Raw genomic sequence first — 13,079 nt, 5'->3', positions numbered from 1 at the left:
GAGAAGGACGGTAGTACATTTTGAGGAACTGGCTTGTGTGGGTCCCAACCTTGGGGAAGGGCAGGGGAACAGAAAACCCATTTGCCAGATGAGGAGACTGAGACCCCCCTGGGGACAAATAACTCCCCTGCTGTCAGGTTGACAGAGAGTTGGGGGACGTTGGAAGCAGATTTGAGTGCCCAGCTGCGCCTGATGAAATCATGAACTTCCCAGGGCAGGAGGGAGGAGGAAGAGGAGGCAGCTTTGTAGCAGAAGGGCCTTGGGACAGGGGCCCCGGGAGCAGAAATGTGGGATCTTACTGCAGCAGGCGCAGCTGGGGGAGCCGCAGCAAGCACTGCAGCAAGGTCTCCAGGCTCTGGTCGCTCAGGGTCTCGCAGGATAATCTGCAAAAGAGCATATGAGTGAGGAGGGGAACCTTCCAGGAAAGCAGGGAGCAGGGCCTCCCAGCCAGGACCAGGGCGGCTTGAGACTCCTCCCCACAACACGGGGTCCTTGAGTTAGTGCTGCGGCTGGAAGGTTGGAGAAATCTGGAGAATACTGGGAGGAGCCAGACCCAATCCCCTCTGCAAGCTGCACCACGAACTCCCGAGGGCTTTCCCCTCTACCCAGATGGACGAGCAGAACTCTGATCTGCAGGCACCTGAGAGCGCCCGCTGCACACTCCCCCCCCCCCCCCCCCCCCCGTAGTGAGCGTGCCGCTTCAGTGTGCAGGGCAGGGTAGCGAGAGGAGGCACGAGCCAGCGCGTCAGAGCCCACCTTCCTGCTCATCGGTCGTCCGGACACTGCAACATCCCCTGCTGCACTCAGGAGACCTCCAGGCACCCACCCGGGGTCTCTGCTCTCTCTGAGCACCCTGGGATTCACACCTACGTCTACTAGGGGGCAGGAGCCGCTTGTGGTCCTGCTTTCTCCCCTGTGGTCTCAGGGCAGGCAGTAGGCAAGGCCTGCAGCATTCAGGTCATCCTTGTGTCCCCCAGAGCCTGGTCCTGAGCCTGGTAGAAGTTGGTGCTTGAGAGTTAAGGCCCCAAGTGTGCTCCGGGCTGTGTGGCAGCATTGCTGCTCGAGAGAGCCTGGAAGCAGCCTGGATGCTAGACTGGGGGGGGGGACCTGGAGCAGCACGCAGCACGGCCTCACGGCAGAGGGTCGGAATCCAAAGACGTGGATACACAAACACTCTGAAGAACATGCAGGAGACGATCGGGGGCAACTGGGTATCAATGGGATGTATGATTTCTATGGAATCACTGCTAGTATTTTAGGTCTGATAATGGCTATGAAAAAAAAAAAAACCCTCTGCACACTGGAATACACACAGATGAGTGCGTAAGGTAACGGGAATTGATTCAAAATATAAGCTGGGCGCATTGGGACAGCTGAGACGAGCCATGGTGCTGTGGCGCTGGCCTGTAACCCTGGAGGCTCAGGAGGCTGAGGCAGGAGGATCGTGAGTTTAAAGCCAGCCTCAGCCCCTTAACAAGGCCCTAAGTAACTCAGTGGGACCCTGTCTCTAAACAAAAACCAATAAACAATACAAAGGGCTGGAGATGTGGCTCAGTGGTTAAGTGCCCCTGGATTCACTCCCCAGTACCAAAAGAGAAAAAATGACCCCGAGTGAGTGTGTGAGCGTGTTGAGGTAGGTGGAGGCCACCTGAGTGTTCTTTACATTTCTATAGATGCTTCAGAGTTTCCATAATAAAATGCTGTTGAAATTAAAATGTGATTTTGCAGCGGGGACTCTAACCCAACCTTGGCCAGGTGACCAAGTTCCACATCAGCAGGGGTACATTGAGGGCACCGGCCCTGAGAGGGTGTGTTGAGAGGGCATTTTGCCGGGCTGGGGTTGTGGCTCAAGCGGTAGCGCGCTCGCCTGGCATGTGTGCGGCCCGGGTTCGATCCTCAGCACCACATACAAACAAAGATGTTGTGTCCACCGAGAACTAAAAAATAAATATTAAAAAAAATTTCTCTCTCTCTCTCTCTCTCTCTCTCTCTCTCTCTTTCCTCTCTCTTTAAAAAAAAAAAAAAAAAAGAAGAAAAAGAAGAGAGGGCATTTTGCCTCTGTGACGTTCTTCCCCCAAGCCCAGCTTAGCTAAGAGAGAAACAGAGAAGCTCCAACCAAACAGCATTTCCCACAGCAGCTAACCAGTCCTCCTCAGAACCACCAAGAGCAGGAAAGACACAGACAGAACAGGAAACTGCCAGAGGCCAGAGAAGGCCGAGGAGCTTGGTGTCTAAATGCAACATGGGGTCCTGAGTGGAATCCTGGGTCACATCAAGAATGAGCATTGGTAAAAAAGCTGGGAATTCTGAATAAAGCTGGAGTTAATGGTCATGTGCCCAGGTTGGTTTCTTCACTGTGTTGGGTGCACTGGGGCCGTGTGAGATGTTACCGGCAAGGGAAACGGGTGCGGGGACTCTCTTGGTAACATTTTTGTAAATCAAATCTGAAATTGGCACCAGGTGCGGTGGTGCACGTCTGTAATCCCCACAGTTTGGAAGGCTGAGGCAGGAGGATGGCGAGTTCAAAGCCAGCCTCAGCAACTTTGCAAGGCGCTAGGCGACTCAGTGAGACCCTGTCTCTAAGTAAAATACAAACTAGGGCTGGGGATGGGGCTCAGTGGTGGAGTGCCCCTGAGATCAAACCCTGGTACTGCCCCCCACAAAAAAAATCTGAAACTGTTCTAAAATAACTTGTTAAAAAATGAGCTGGTGGCTGGGGAATGTGGCTCGGTGGTGGAGCACTTGTCTAGCATGCACTAGGCCCCGGGCTCCATCTGCAGTGGAGGAAAAATAAAAAAATCAAACAAACAAATAGAATCAAATCTGATTCACAGATCTTGATCTTCAGGGAAAACCATGTCAAACAATTGGGCGTTGCAGAAGGATCTTTCCTGCATGGTAAGATCCCTGACTGACAAATGAAGTAACCCCCTGCCTCAGTATCTGTATGTGTCTGAACACGGAGAAAGGTCTGGAAAGGACACGGGCCAGGAAGTCAACATGGATTATCTTGTTGGAAAGGCTGGGAGGGCATTTAAGATGAAACCAAAAGCAAGACGCAAGCAGAAAGTCCCGGCCCCGGACTGTAAATGTAGGTGAACACCCCGAATCCAAAAATCCGAAATCAAGAATGCTCCAAAATTGGAAACTTTTTGAGTGCCAGCTGACATGATGCCACGGATGGAAGATTCCACATCTGACCACAGGTGATGGGATGCAGTCAAAAGCAGAGGCCCACTAGAAATGTCTGAAATTACCTTCAGGGCATGCGCATAAGGTGTATAGGAAAAGGAAATGAACCTCCGTTTAGACTTGGGTCTCATCCCCAAGACTTCTCACTATGTATATGAATAAATATCTCCAAATCTGAAGCAAAGTCCCAAGCATTTCAGACATTGCTGGTCCCAAGCATTTCAGTTACTTAAGTAGGTAAAAACTAATATGCAAATGAGCATGGAGGAGAAGGGGGCGTGGACAAGCGACAACGTGGATTTGATCAGAGAAGGGGGCTGTGCGGGCAGGCGAGGCAGCTTGTCTTGGCTCTTTAAGGTAATTACTGTAATACAAAGACAACGAAGACCACCGAAGGACAGGCTGACCATGGGCTTTGCAGGTGAGGAAGCTGAGGCCCGGGAGTTAAAGTCATTTGCCTAAAGTCACCAGCTTGTAGGTGGCTCAATCAAGATTCCTGGTTGCAAGTCTAGTCCCCTGTCACAGGTGTTCAGGTGGAGGTGGTCCTGGGGGTGTGGAACTCCAAAGAAGGGCTTTTAGAAGTGACAACCTCCAGCCACACAGGCCGGCCTATGTGGGTGCCTGGGTGGGGACAGACAGGGCTCCCCGGTGTCCTGGGGTGAGTGTGGGGAGTGGAAGGTCCTGCATGGCAGGTTCCGGTGGGAGGGGTGGTGTCCGAGGCTGGGGGCTGCTGAGGACAACCAGTCTCCTACCAACAGGCCGGAGATCCCCGATGGGCGAGGGCTAGCAGGGCCTGGCAGGGAGGGGCGGGAGAGACTCCTGTCTTCTAAACAGGGGCCCCCACCCTGGTTACATGGGGCCCTCTGGGGCTGCGTCTTGTCACTTACTGCACTTCTAGTGGCCCTGGACACTGCTCCAGAGCGGCACAGAGGCTGGTGAGGCTCAGAGGCTCCAGCTGACACTCCTTGAGGCTGAGAAGGGACAGAGGGAGGGGCAGGGGATCAGAGAGGGCCCAGGGCCCTGTGCAGCCGGGGTCCCTCTCCTCCTTCTCAGTGGCAAGCTCCCTACCCTGCTCAGCATTCTCTCCTCTCCCCAGGATCCCTTACTCCCTGGCGACTCCTGTTCTACCACAAGGACAGCCAAGGCCTCTGAGTGTCCCATTGATCCTGTCCAGGGATCCTCCCATTCCCTCCCACTGCCTTACCTGAGTCTGGGCCACCATCCTCACTCACCTGGACCATCTAACACTCTCTGAGTTCTCCTTTTGCAAATCTGCAAATCTGACCAGGCCTCTCTACCTGCTTAAAACCCTCTGTGGCTCCCTATTACTTTTAGACCAAGCAGGAATGCCTTTCCCACCGCCTCGCTGTGCTCTTGTCCTCTCTGCGCTCTAGCCACACAGAAACACTCTCTGAGAGCCAGGGGCTCCTTCATCCTGTCCCTCCTGCCTGGGGCACTACTCAGTCTCTCCTCCCTGTAACTCTGTTGGGGCCTCAGCTTAGGTATCTCTCTTGGGGAGGACATTGAGTCCCAGCTGGGGTCTCAGTCCCTGGTGGCAGAGAGGGAAATCTCTGACCTCCCAGGCCACGCTCCAGCAAAAGCACTCTGCCTTTCTCTCCACACCCCACCTCTCTTGTACAGGGTAGTATATTTGGAAGAGAGGTAGCCTCTTTCTGTTAATAGGTGTCCCCGAAGCAGATGGCAACCCAGGCACTGGGGACTGGGCAGGATGGTCCTGTCTGCTTTAGAAAAGTGTGAAGTCTGCTCCCTCAGAACACTGGGGCCGGGCTGTGAGCTGCCCCAAGGGCTCCAGCAGCGCCCACACTCATGGCTGTGGTTTTACCTTCTCTCCGACTCTTTCTCTTCCCTCGCTCCCAATCCCCAGCTAGGGCCCTCTAGGTTCTACCCACTCCCTAACCCCCCCACTCCATGTGGTTACCCCAAAACAAGAAGCGGGAGACAGTACCAGAAGCTCCTGGGGATGCTGCGCTGACCGAACCCGGAGAAGTGGGCTCTGGCTGGGAACTCTGGAGAGGAGCCACCCATCCACCCATCCCTGCAAGGAACGTTCCAATCAGCCACGTTGGACCCGCGCACTCAGGGCTGGAGGGGCTCCCACAGGCAGCCAGCCCTCGACCCAGGGCCAGCCCCTCCATGCACAGACAGGGAAACTGAGGCCCGGGGCAGGGAAACCAGGGTGAGAAAAGCAAGCAGCTCAAAGCTGTCCCAGGGCGGCCGCAGAAGGTGCAGGGAGCCAGGACAGAGCCCCTCCCCGCCCCATCATGGGCTTTGCAATCCATGTGATTTCTGCCTCCATGTCCCTGAGAGGTTCCCCAGAAACGAGGCCCTAGATGGCCCACGTGACTGGCGATGCTTTGCCCACCCCATAAGTCAGCTGAAGCCACTGCCCAGCGGGCCCCTTCCCAGGAGAGCCCGGGACGCCCGTCCCCACTAGGGGGCAGCCGCGGGCACCCTCAAAGCGCGCGGTGCGTCTGGCGTTGGCCGCCGAGAGGTGGAAAGCTGTTTTTCCAAGAGCATCGACGGTTTCTCGGGGTGCGGCGGGGCAGTGAGTCACATGAAGCCGAGTCGGCAAAAGCCCCAGATCGGAAACACAGCTGCCCGGTGCCCTTCCACGCTGCTTAGCTGTGGTTGTGGTCGGGTCCTCCCCGCAGCGCCCCGCCCTCCTCCAGGACCCTGGGGGCAGCGACTGTTCTACGGGGCAGGGGCGGTTTCAGAAGTAGGGTGCCTGACGGGGGGTGGGGTGGGGGTTTGCCCAAGCCGAGTGGCCAGCATGGGTGTGGGGACCCCTGGAGGAAATGGGGATCAGGGCAAGAGGGGAGCCCACCCCATCTCCCTGGAATGCCCGCTCCTCACCTGCCTCTCTTGTCACCCTGCAGGAGGATCTGCTGGCTCTCCAAGCTGGAAGCAGAGAGGAGGCAGCTATTTGAGAAAGGGCAGAGGACCTCCGACCCAGCCCTGGAGAGGCCACACCCCCGTACAGGAGGGCTGGGGGGCAGCCTGCTTCCTCAGCGAGTCCAGCAACGGGAGATCACATCGGAGCACATGGCCAGTGTCCTCTTACTGGGTTCTCACGATCACACCGTGAAGGTAGGAATTAGAATTTCTGAGTTTCATTTTACACATAAAGAAACTGAGGTGTGGGTGAGCTCAAGGATCTGCCCAATGCTGCATGGCTGGGAGGTGGCTCAGCCGGGTCCATCTGCCTTGCACCTCCTGTTCTTGGGGACCTGGGGGTAGGAGGCTCAGCGCCTCTGGAACCATGGGGGCTCTGTATGGGGGGCCATAGCTCTGTGCTGGCTGGTGTCCTCCCCTCTGTGGTCTCATCAGCTCCAGAGGTCTCAGGTCCCTGAGCCACCACAGGGCTCCCAGTGTTCCTATAAGTCTCTGAGAACAACTGGGAGAGGGAGTAAGGGGGGCTGATGGGCTTTGTCCCACGGAGAATTTGGGAAACTTGGGTGTTTCTGGGGCCATGTTGTTCCACCCCTCCCTCCGCCCACCCCTCCCTCCATCCCTCCACCCCTCCACCTCTCCATCTCTCCACTGGACACCTAGCACATCCTCACTGGACCTGGTACCATCTAGGGCTCTGAGGATGGATGTGTGGTGACATGACAGACGAGGGACCCAACTGGAAGCTGATGGCCTGTGGGATGAGGGGTCAGGCAGGGCGAGGGGCAGAGGGGCACTCACCTGACATCCAGGTGGGCCGCCCACTGCAGAGCAGACATGCACTGGGCCAAACAGCACACGGCACTCAGGGACACACCGTTCTCGCTGAGGCTGCAGATCACAGGGTGACAATGACGGAGGCCACCCAGGACTCAGACACACCTTCTTTGGTCAGAGCACAGGACAGGGAGTTGGGGGGTATTGTCCCTGATTTCAGATGACAGAACCCACCAAGCCCCAGGTGCTCGGAGATCACTCCTCCCAACCTCATTGGACAGAAAGGGAGACAGAGGCCAGGCAGAGGCCAGGTGTCGCCCAAAGTGACAAGACATGAGGTGACAGAGCCGAGGTTGGAACTCAGTGGTTCCCTTGGTCTGTGACCCGTCTAAGCAGTGCTTTTTGGCCAGAGTGGGCTCAGTCTCCCCACCTGACAAAGGAGGGTGACACTGGGTGCAAAATGAAAGCGTGGGGACCATGCCCTTCCTTTACCCCATGGTCCCTCTGTCAACCTGTCGTGGGGCTTTTCATTTGCCACTTAACTGCCCACTCCTCAGGATGAGGACCCCAGCAGGGTGCGCAGGGCTCTCCCAGGCACTGGTCAGTGGAGCCCCGTGTTAGGAGGTCACACAGGGACGTGCTCTGCAGGCTCAAGCTGTGTGTCTGTCGTCTGCCTGTGAAGCGGAGGCCTTCCTTCCTGCCCAGGTGCAGGCCCCAGCAGGACCAGGAGCAACCTCCTTTTTGCCAAGCTTGTCCCAAGACACAGTGTCCGAGCAGGAAGGGCACTCAGGCTGCAGTCCTCCTGTCCGGAGGTTGGACAAACAGTGATCGTGCCTCTAGTTCATGTGTCTGCTGACTGGGAACCAGGGGCTCAGAGAGTCGAGCCAACCCACTCAAGGTCACACAGTGAGTAGGAAGCAAAGTCAGCTGGGGCCCCAGGACCTGTGCCCTCTCACCAGTGCTCCTCTCACTTTGGAGGAGGGGGCTGTAGGAGCCAAGGATGCTCTGATCTGCTGCAGGCAAAATTTGGGGATCCCTGACCTCCTGCAGGGCTCCTTTCCACAGTGGACAGCCTCCTCTCTGGTCACCCTGCTAGAGTGCCCTTTCTGGCATAAACCCTCCCTTCCTACCCAGACCAAGTCCCAGCCCACAGTCCCTGGCGGCTCCCAGGGGTCAGCATGGGGCCAGCCGTTAGTCACCAATGCTTCCCCCTGCTTCCGCTGGACTTCCCATGACCCCCCAGGCCCTGAACACAACCCATGCCTGCCCTAATGCAGGTGGCTGGGTTCCCAGGGGTCCAGAGCTGCAGAGATGCAGAGCTGAGTTTGAGAAGTGAAACCCCGAGTGAGAAGCTGGCCTTTGGGCCCATCTCCACGGGAAAGAAGTCGTTGCTGAAGGAGCAAGGGCCCTGCATGAGCACTTTCTCTTTTTCTGCATCAGCAACTGGGTCTGGGGACTCACAGGCATTTTTCTGTAACCCCAGGAGGGCGGGTGAGTGACACAGGTGTCCCCACCCCATCCTGCAGAGGACAAACCCCAGCTCTGCCTAGCTGGCTACTTACTTCAAGGATTGCAGGGGGCCCAGCCCCCGGAGCAGCTGGGCCAGCAGGGTCACCCCCTCGTCCCCCAGGGAGTTGCCTGAGAAGCTGGAGGGGGAGGGAGACAAACTGTCAGTGGGGGGTGGGCGGGCGCTGGCCTGGGTCCTCGGCCCTGTCACTGGCTTCTCCTGAAATGGGCACAGCCTGGGCTGCCAGGCTGGGTCCCACAGATCTACAGGGGGCCGCTGGGCCTCCCCCAGGTTCTTTCCTGAGCTCATGCACTCCTGGGGGGTGTGGGGGTGGGCTTCAGAGGGTGTCAAATGTTGGGAACGTGCATTTGGGGAGAAGGGGACACAGCTTTCATCCGATTCTCTGATGGGCTCCTAACATCGGGAAAAGAACGCCCTCCGGATCTAAGCAGTCAAAACGCCACACCAACACCCTCCCGCCCCCGGACTCACTCCAGGTGACCCAGATGGCTGCTTCCTCCCAGCGCCCTGCAGAGCTGCTCCAAGTGCTTGGTCTGGAAGCCACAGTTTGTCAGCCTGCAGCGGGGAGACCGCAGCCCTGCATGCCTGCCCACAGGCGGAGGTCACAGCCCCGCCACCCACCACACCCACAGAGCCAGGCTTGCAGGGAAGGAGGGACAGGCACACATCTGGCACCCAGACAGACAGACAGATGAGGGGGGCCACCACACCCCACCTGCACCCTGCATCTCTGTAGGACATCACACACAGAGACAGGGACAGAGGAGGACAGACCACAGAAGACTAAGGCTGGTGGAGGAAGAGAGACCTCGAAAGAGACAGAAATGAGAGAGACAGACAGACAAGAGGAAATACAGACAGACAGAACGAGAAAAGCCAAGAAGAGCCCCGGAGGGGCCCTGCAGAGGCTGAGGCCCAGGGTCAGGATAGCAGGGGCCCCGAGGAGTCCCCTCCTCCCCAGCCAGAGTTCCCGTCTTCAGCTGCTGGGCTCAGAGAGCTGGGGGAGCAGGTCCCCCGGGCAGGGGAAGGGGCTGAGGGGGCTGCCTCGTTGAGCCCCATCTGGGGTGGAGGACAGCTGGGCCACAGGTCCTGGTCACAGCAGGGCATGGTGTCCTCCGGGGAGCATAGGGGGCTGGAGCCTGAAGTTTGGGTCAGGCCTCGGGTGGAGGAAGAGGGGAGGCTAGAACCACATGGGGCCTGGAGGTCATCGGCATACCTGATCCTTCGGGAGCTTGGAGGTAGCTCACAGGACAGGGGGGACATGAGGTTGTCAAGAAATGCAGCCCTGGAGGGACACACACCAAGGCCAGGTAAGCAGACACCTCGCCCACTGTCTTCATAGTCCCTCACCAGCTGCATCTTGTGCACGGTTCAGTCTCTAGGCTGGGCTCAGAGTCAGTGAGACCTTGATTCTAATTTGGCCCGGGGTGTGGCCTGGGACAAATCACTCAATAGTATGACATGTGTGAATTGACTTAGCACAGAGCTTACTGCATACATAGTAAATGCTCAGTGAACCTCCGATGCTACTACCATTAACCTCAACATCCTCATCAGTGACACCATCGATGGCTGCACCAGCTCTGACCAGCTCTGACCTCAGACGCTGCACAAGAGACTGCGGTGGACACAGAGGAGGAAGAGCTGGGTCTGTCCATGTGCGAGGCCGGGGCAGCCCAGGAGGAGGACACGCAGAAACGAGGCCTCGTGCCACAGAGAGCTGGAAGTCCTGACCAGCAGCCTGAGCCATCCGCTGGGTTGAGGCTGCAGGGCCTCAGACTCCGGAGCATCGGCCTCTGGCTCCCCCCACCCCTCCCCCCAGCGTGTGTCCACACCCTCCATCTCAGGGCTGTCTTCAAGCACCAAAAAATGGGGAGGCATCTGTCTGTTGACCTTCCCCTGGACAGCAGCACCCCCTGACAAGCCTGCTCACTTCCTGTCCCTTTGTGCATTAGTCAAGGTCTTCCCTGCCACCCTGCTGTGGGTGACCCTGACCAGACCGGGCTGGGAGGACGCTGGGCCTACCTCTCCTGGGTCCCCCCCTGCTCCTCCAGCTCTCGGGTGAATGTGAGGACCGCGGTTCTGTGCAGCAGGCTGTGGAGAGAGGAGGGGTGGGGGAGGGAGAGGTGAGGACTTCTGCTGGGTGCCCCCCTTGCATCCCATCTGAGGGGCTCTAGGGAGCCCCCCAGCTCCAGCTGAACCCCTTCCTCTGACTTCCACTGCCAGTTTCCAGGCAAGACTGTGAGAGAAACATGAAATCCCTCCTCCTCTGTGGTTTGGACCTCAGGCTGCAACGCCCCTCCTCCGCAGTTGGTGATCCTCGTACACTGGGAGCACTCTGGGCTGAGGGCGATGTCCCTTGTCCCTGGAGGACATCTCAATGATCCTTGTTAACTTTTAGGATTGGGTCCTTCAAATGTTTTGCTTTTTAAATGCAAATTTTTTTCTTGCAAAAATGGGAATTACAAATTCTCCTTCCTTCCTCATCTTCCTCTTCCTCCTCCTCCTCTTCCTCCTCCTCCTCCTCCTTCAGATTGAACCCAAGGGTGCCCAACCATTGAGCCACCTCCTCAGTCCTTTTCATTTTATTTCGAGGCAGGGTCTTACTAAGTTGCTCAGATTGTCCTGGAACTTGTGATCCTCCGGCCTCCGTCTCCCAGGTTACTGAGATAACAGGCATCTGCACACAGCCAACTGGACATTGTCCCCAAGGGGTTTTACCACTGAGATATATCCTCAGTGAGAACATTTTAAAGTTTTTTAAAAAATTGGGACAAGGTCTCACTAAGTTGCTCAGGGTCTTGTTAAGTTGCTGAGGCTGGCCTCAAACTTGTGACCCTCTTGCCTCAGTCTCCTGAGTAGTTGGGATTACAGGTGTGCACCACCACACCTGGCTGGGTTTTTGTTTTACTGTTTGTTTTTAAGGCAGAGATGAAGCTAGGGTGACAGATTAGAATTATGAACAGTCATTGCTCATGGGAACAGATTGCACCATTCTTTCTACCTTTGAGTATGTTTGAAAAGCTTTATCATGAAGATCATGAATTAAAATTTCACATTTATTTAATGTCCCACAGTCTTCTCTTCATATGAAAACCCCATCTATATTGAAAAATTTTTTTCATGGTTCCATTGAGTGTTTTTCTTTGTAGGTAACTTGGTTTATTTAACTAATATCCTACTGTTAAACATGCAAGTTATTTCCATTTTTTCCTATCATAATCCATATTGGAGTGAATATCCCTGCAGCTAAATGTGTTTGTGTATCTATCCCCAGCCCTTTTTATTTTTTATTTTGAGATAGGTTCTCACTAAATTGCTGAGGCTGGCTTTGAGCTTGCCATCCTCCTGCCTCAGCCTCCTGAGTCTCTGGGATTACAGGTGTGTGCGGGGTTCCTGACCTTCCACGCGGGGACATTGGGATTTCCTCTCTCCTTTGGGGGTGTGTACAGCGGGGCTGCTCTGCTCCGCCAACAGCCTTGGGGGAGACGCCCTCCAAGCTGGGAACTGCGTTGACTTTGGCTTGAAATTGTCCTCAGCTCGCCAGACTAGACAGTGAGGCTCACAGAAATAAGGCGGGGGCCTGTCTTGGGCGGGTTCCCTAGAAACAGAGCCTGGGCCTGGGAAGCAGGGGTCCCGTGCCACCTGACCCCTGGTGCGTGTGCTGTCAGGAGCTTGCTCTCAGGAGAAGCTGGGAAAGGACCGAGGGAGGCCCACAGGGGCCTGATCCCAGGGGAGCCAAGTTGCAAGGGGATGGAGACAAGGGCTGCCTCTGCCACCGGCCACCCTGGCTGGGGACTGGTACACAACCTCCCAGGCACCTCTGGCTCCTACCAGCCCTGGGCGGTCCTCCTGAGGGGACACCGGCCTTGAGCACACCATACCTGCAGCAGCAGCTGGGGGCAGCTGTGCCTGCCGGAAGGGGGTCTGGAAGGGGCACCAGCAGCATTTTCTAGGGGGTCCTACATCCTGGGACCCGAAAGACTCCCAAGGACTTAGCATGACAGGCCAGCTTCGGGCTAGAGGGTGCAGGTCACGGAGGCTGAAGGGGAGCTCCCACCTGATATGCAGCGTTTCCAGGGCTTGGCACGTGCTCAGGGCGCTCAGCACACAGGACACCCCGTCCACGGAGAGCCCACTGTCGCTGAGGCTGTGGAGAGGTGGAGGCAGCCATTAGAGGGGCCACGATCCTCAACCCCAGATGGCTCCAGCTCCCTCCTCATGACTCGGGAGAGGTGGCTGTCACAGATGTCCTGGGTCCTAGCCAGGGGACCTCAAAGGATTCCGGCCATGCAGGTGAGCCAAGAGCTGCAAGGCGCCCCTGCTTCAGAGAGCAGAGTTCTCCAGCCAGAGCTGAGGAACCCGCTTGTGCTTTCAAGTCCCTGAAGCCCAGAGTCCTGGCCGGTAAAGGAGCCACCTTTTGAGCTCTGGTGTGCCAGGCTCTGTAGGACGACGTGTGTGGGCACACACGTGACCTCAGGGAATCCTGTTTTACAAATGGAGAAACTGAGGCCCAGAGACATTGCTTTACTTTCCCAGGATCACAAAGCTACGAGGTGACAGAGCCACACCAAGACCTTGGGTAAAAGCCAACCACTTCTACCCAGCCACAGCCCTGCCTCACCCCAACCCGAATGGAATCCCAACACCCCAACATGGCCATCCAAGCACT

At 56.7% G+C, this 13,079-nt stretch overlaps 1 protein-coding gene across 6 annotated transcripts in view; it reads right to left on the bottom strand.

The window, feature by feature from the left end:
• NLRC5 (NLR family CARD domain containing 5) overlaps positions 1-13,079 on the bottom strand; it is a 93,470-nt gene that overhangs the window by 23,891 nt on the left and 56,500 nt on the right. For all 6 annotated transcript variants that reach the window (XR_014019544.1, XM_081273099.1, XM_081273097.1 and 3 more), the window contains 10 exons: positions 12,468-12,557; positions 10,433-10,501; positions 9,624-9,692; positions 8,879-8,962; positions 8,442-8,525; positions 6,904-6,993; positions 6,067-6,111; positions 5,159-5,248; positions 4,080-4,163; positions 300-383 (listed from right to left, as the gene is read on the bottom strand). Coding sequence is in view for 5 of the 6 variants with exons in the window: in XM_081273099.1 (XP_081129225.1) it covers positions 300-383; positions 4,080-4,163; positions 5,159-5,248; positions 6,067-6,111; positions 6,904-6,993; positions 8,442-8,525; positions 8,879-8,962; positions 9,624-9,692; positions 10,433-10,501; positions 12,468-12,557 (789 nt within the window). In the remaining variant the exon portion in view is untranslated. The remainder of the gene's footprint in view (positions 1-299; positions 384-4,079; positions 4,164-5,158; positions 5,249-6,066; positions 6,112-6,903; positions 6,994-8,441; positions 8,526-8,878; positions 8,963-9,623; positions 9,693-10,432; positions 10,502-12,467; positions 12,558-13,079) is intronic.

The sequence above is a fragment of the Spermophilus citellus genome (assembly GCF_964194105.1).
Source record: "Spermophilus citellus genome assembly, chromosome: 18".
NCBI lineage: Eukaryota > Metazoa > Chordata > Mammalia > Rodentia > Sciuridae > Spermophilus > Spermophilus citellus.
The sequence above is the reverse complement of the archived record's forward strand: the minus strand, read 5'-3'. Positions and strand labels throughout refer to the sequence as shown.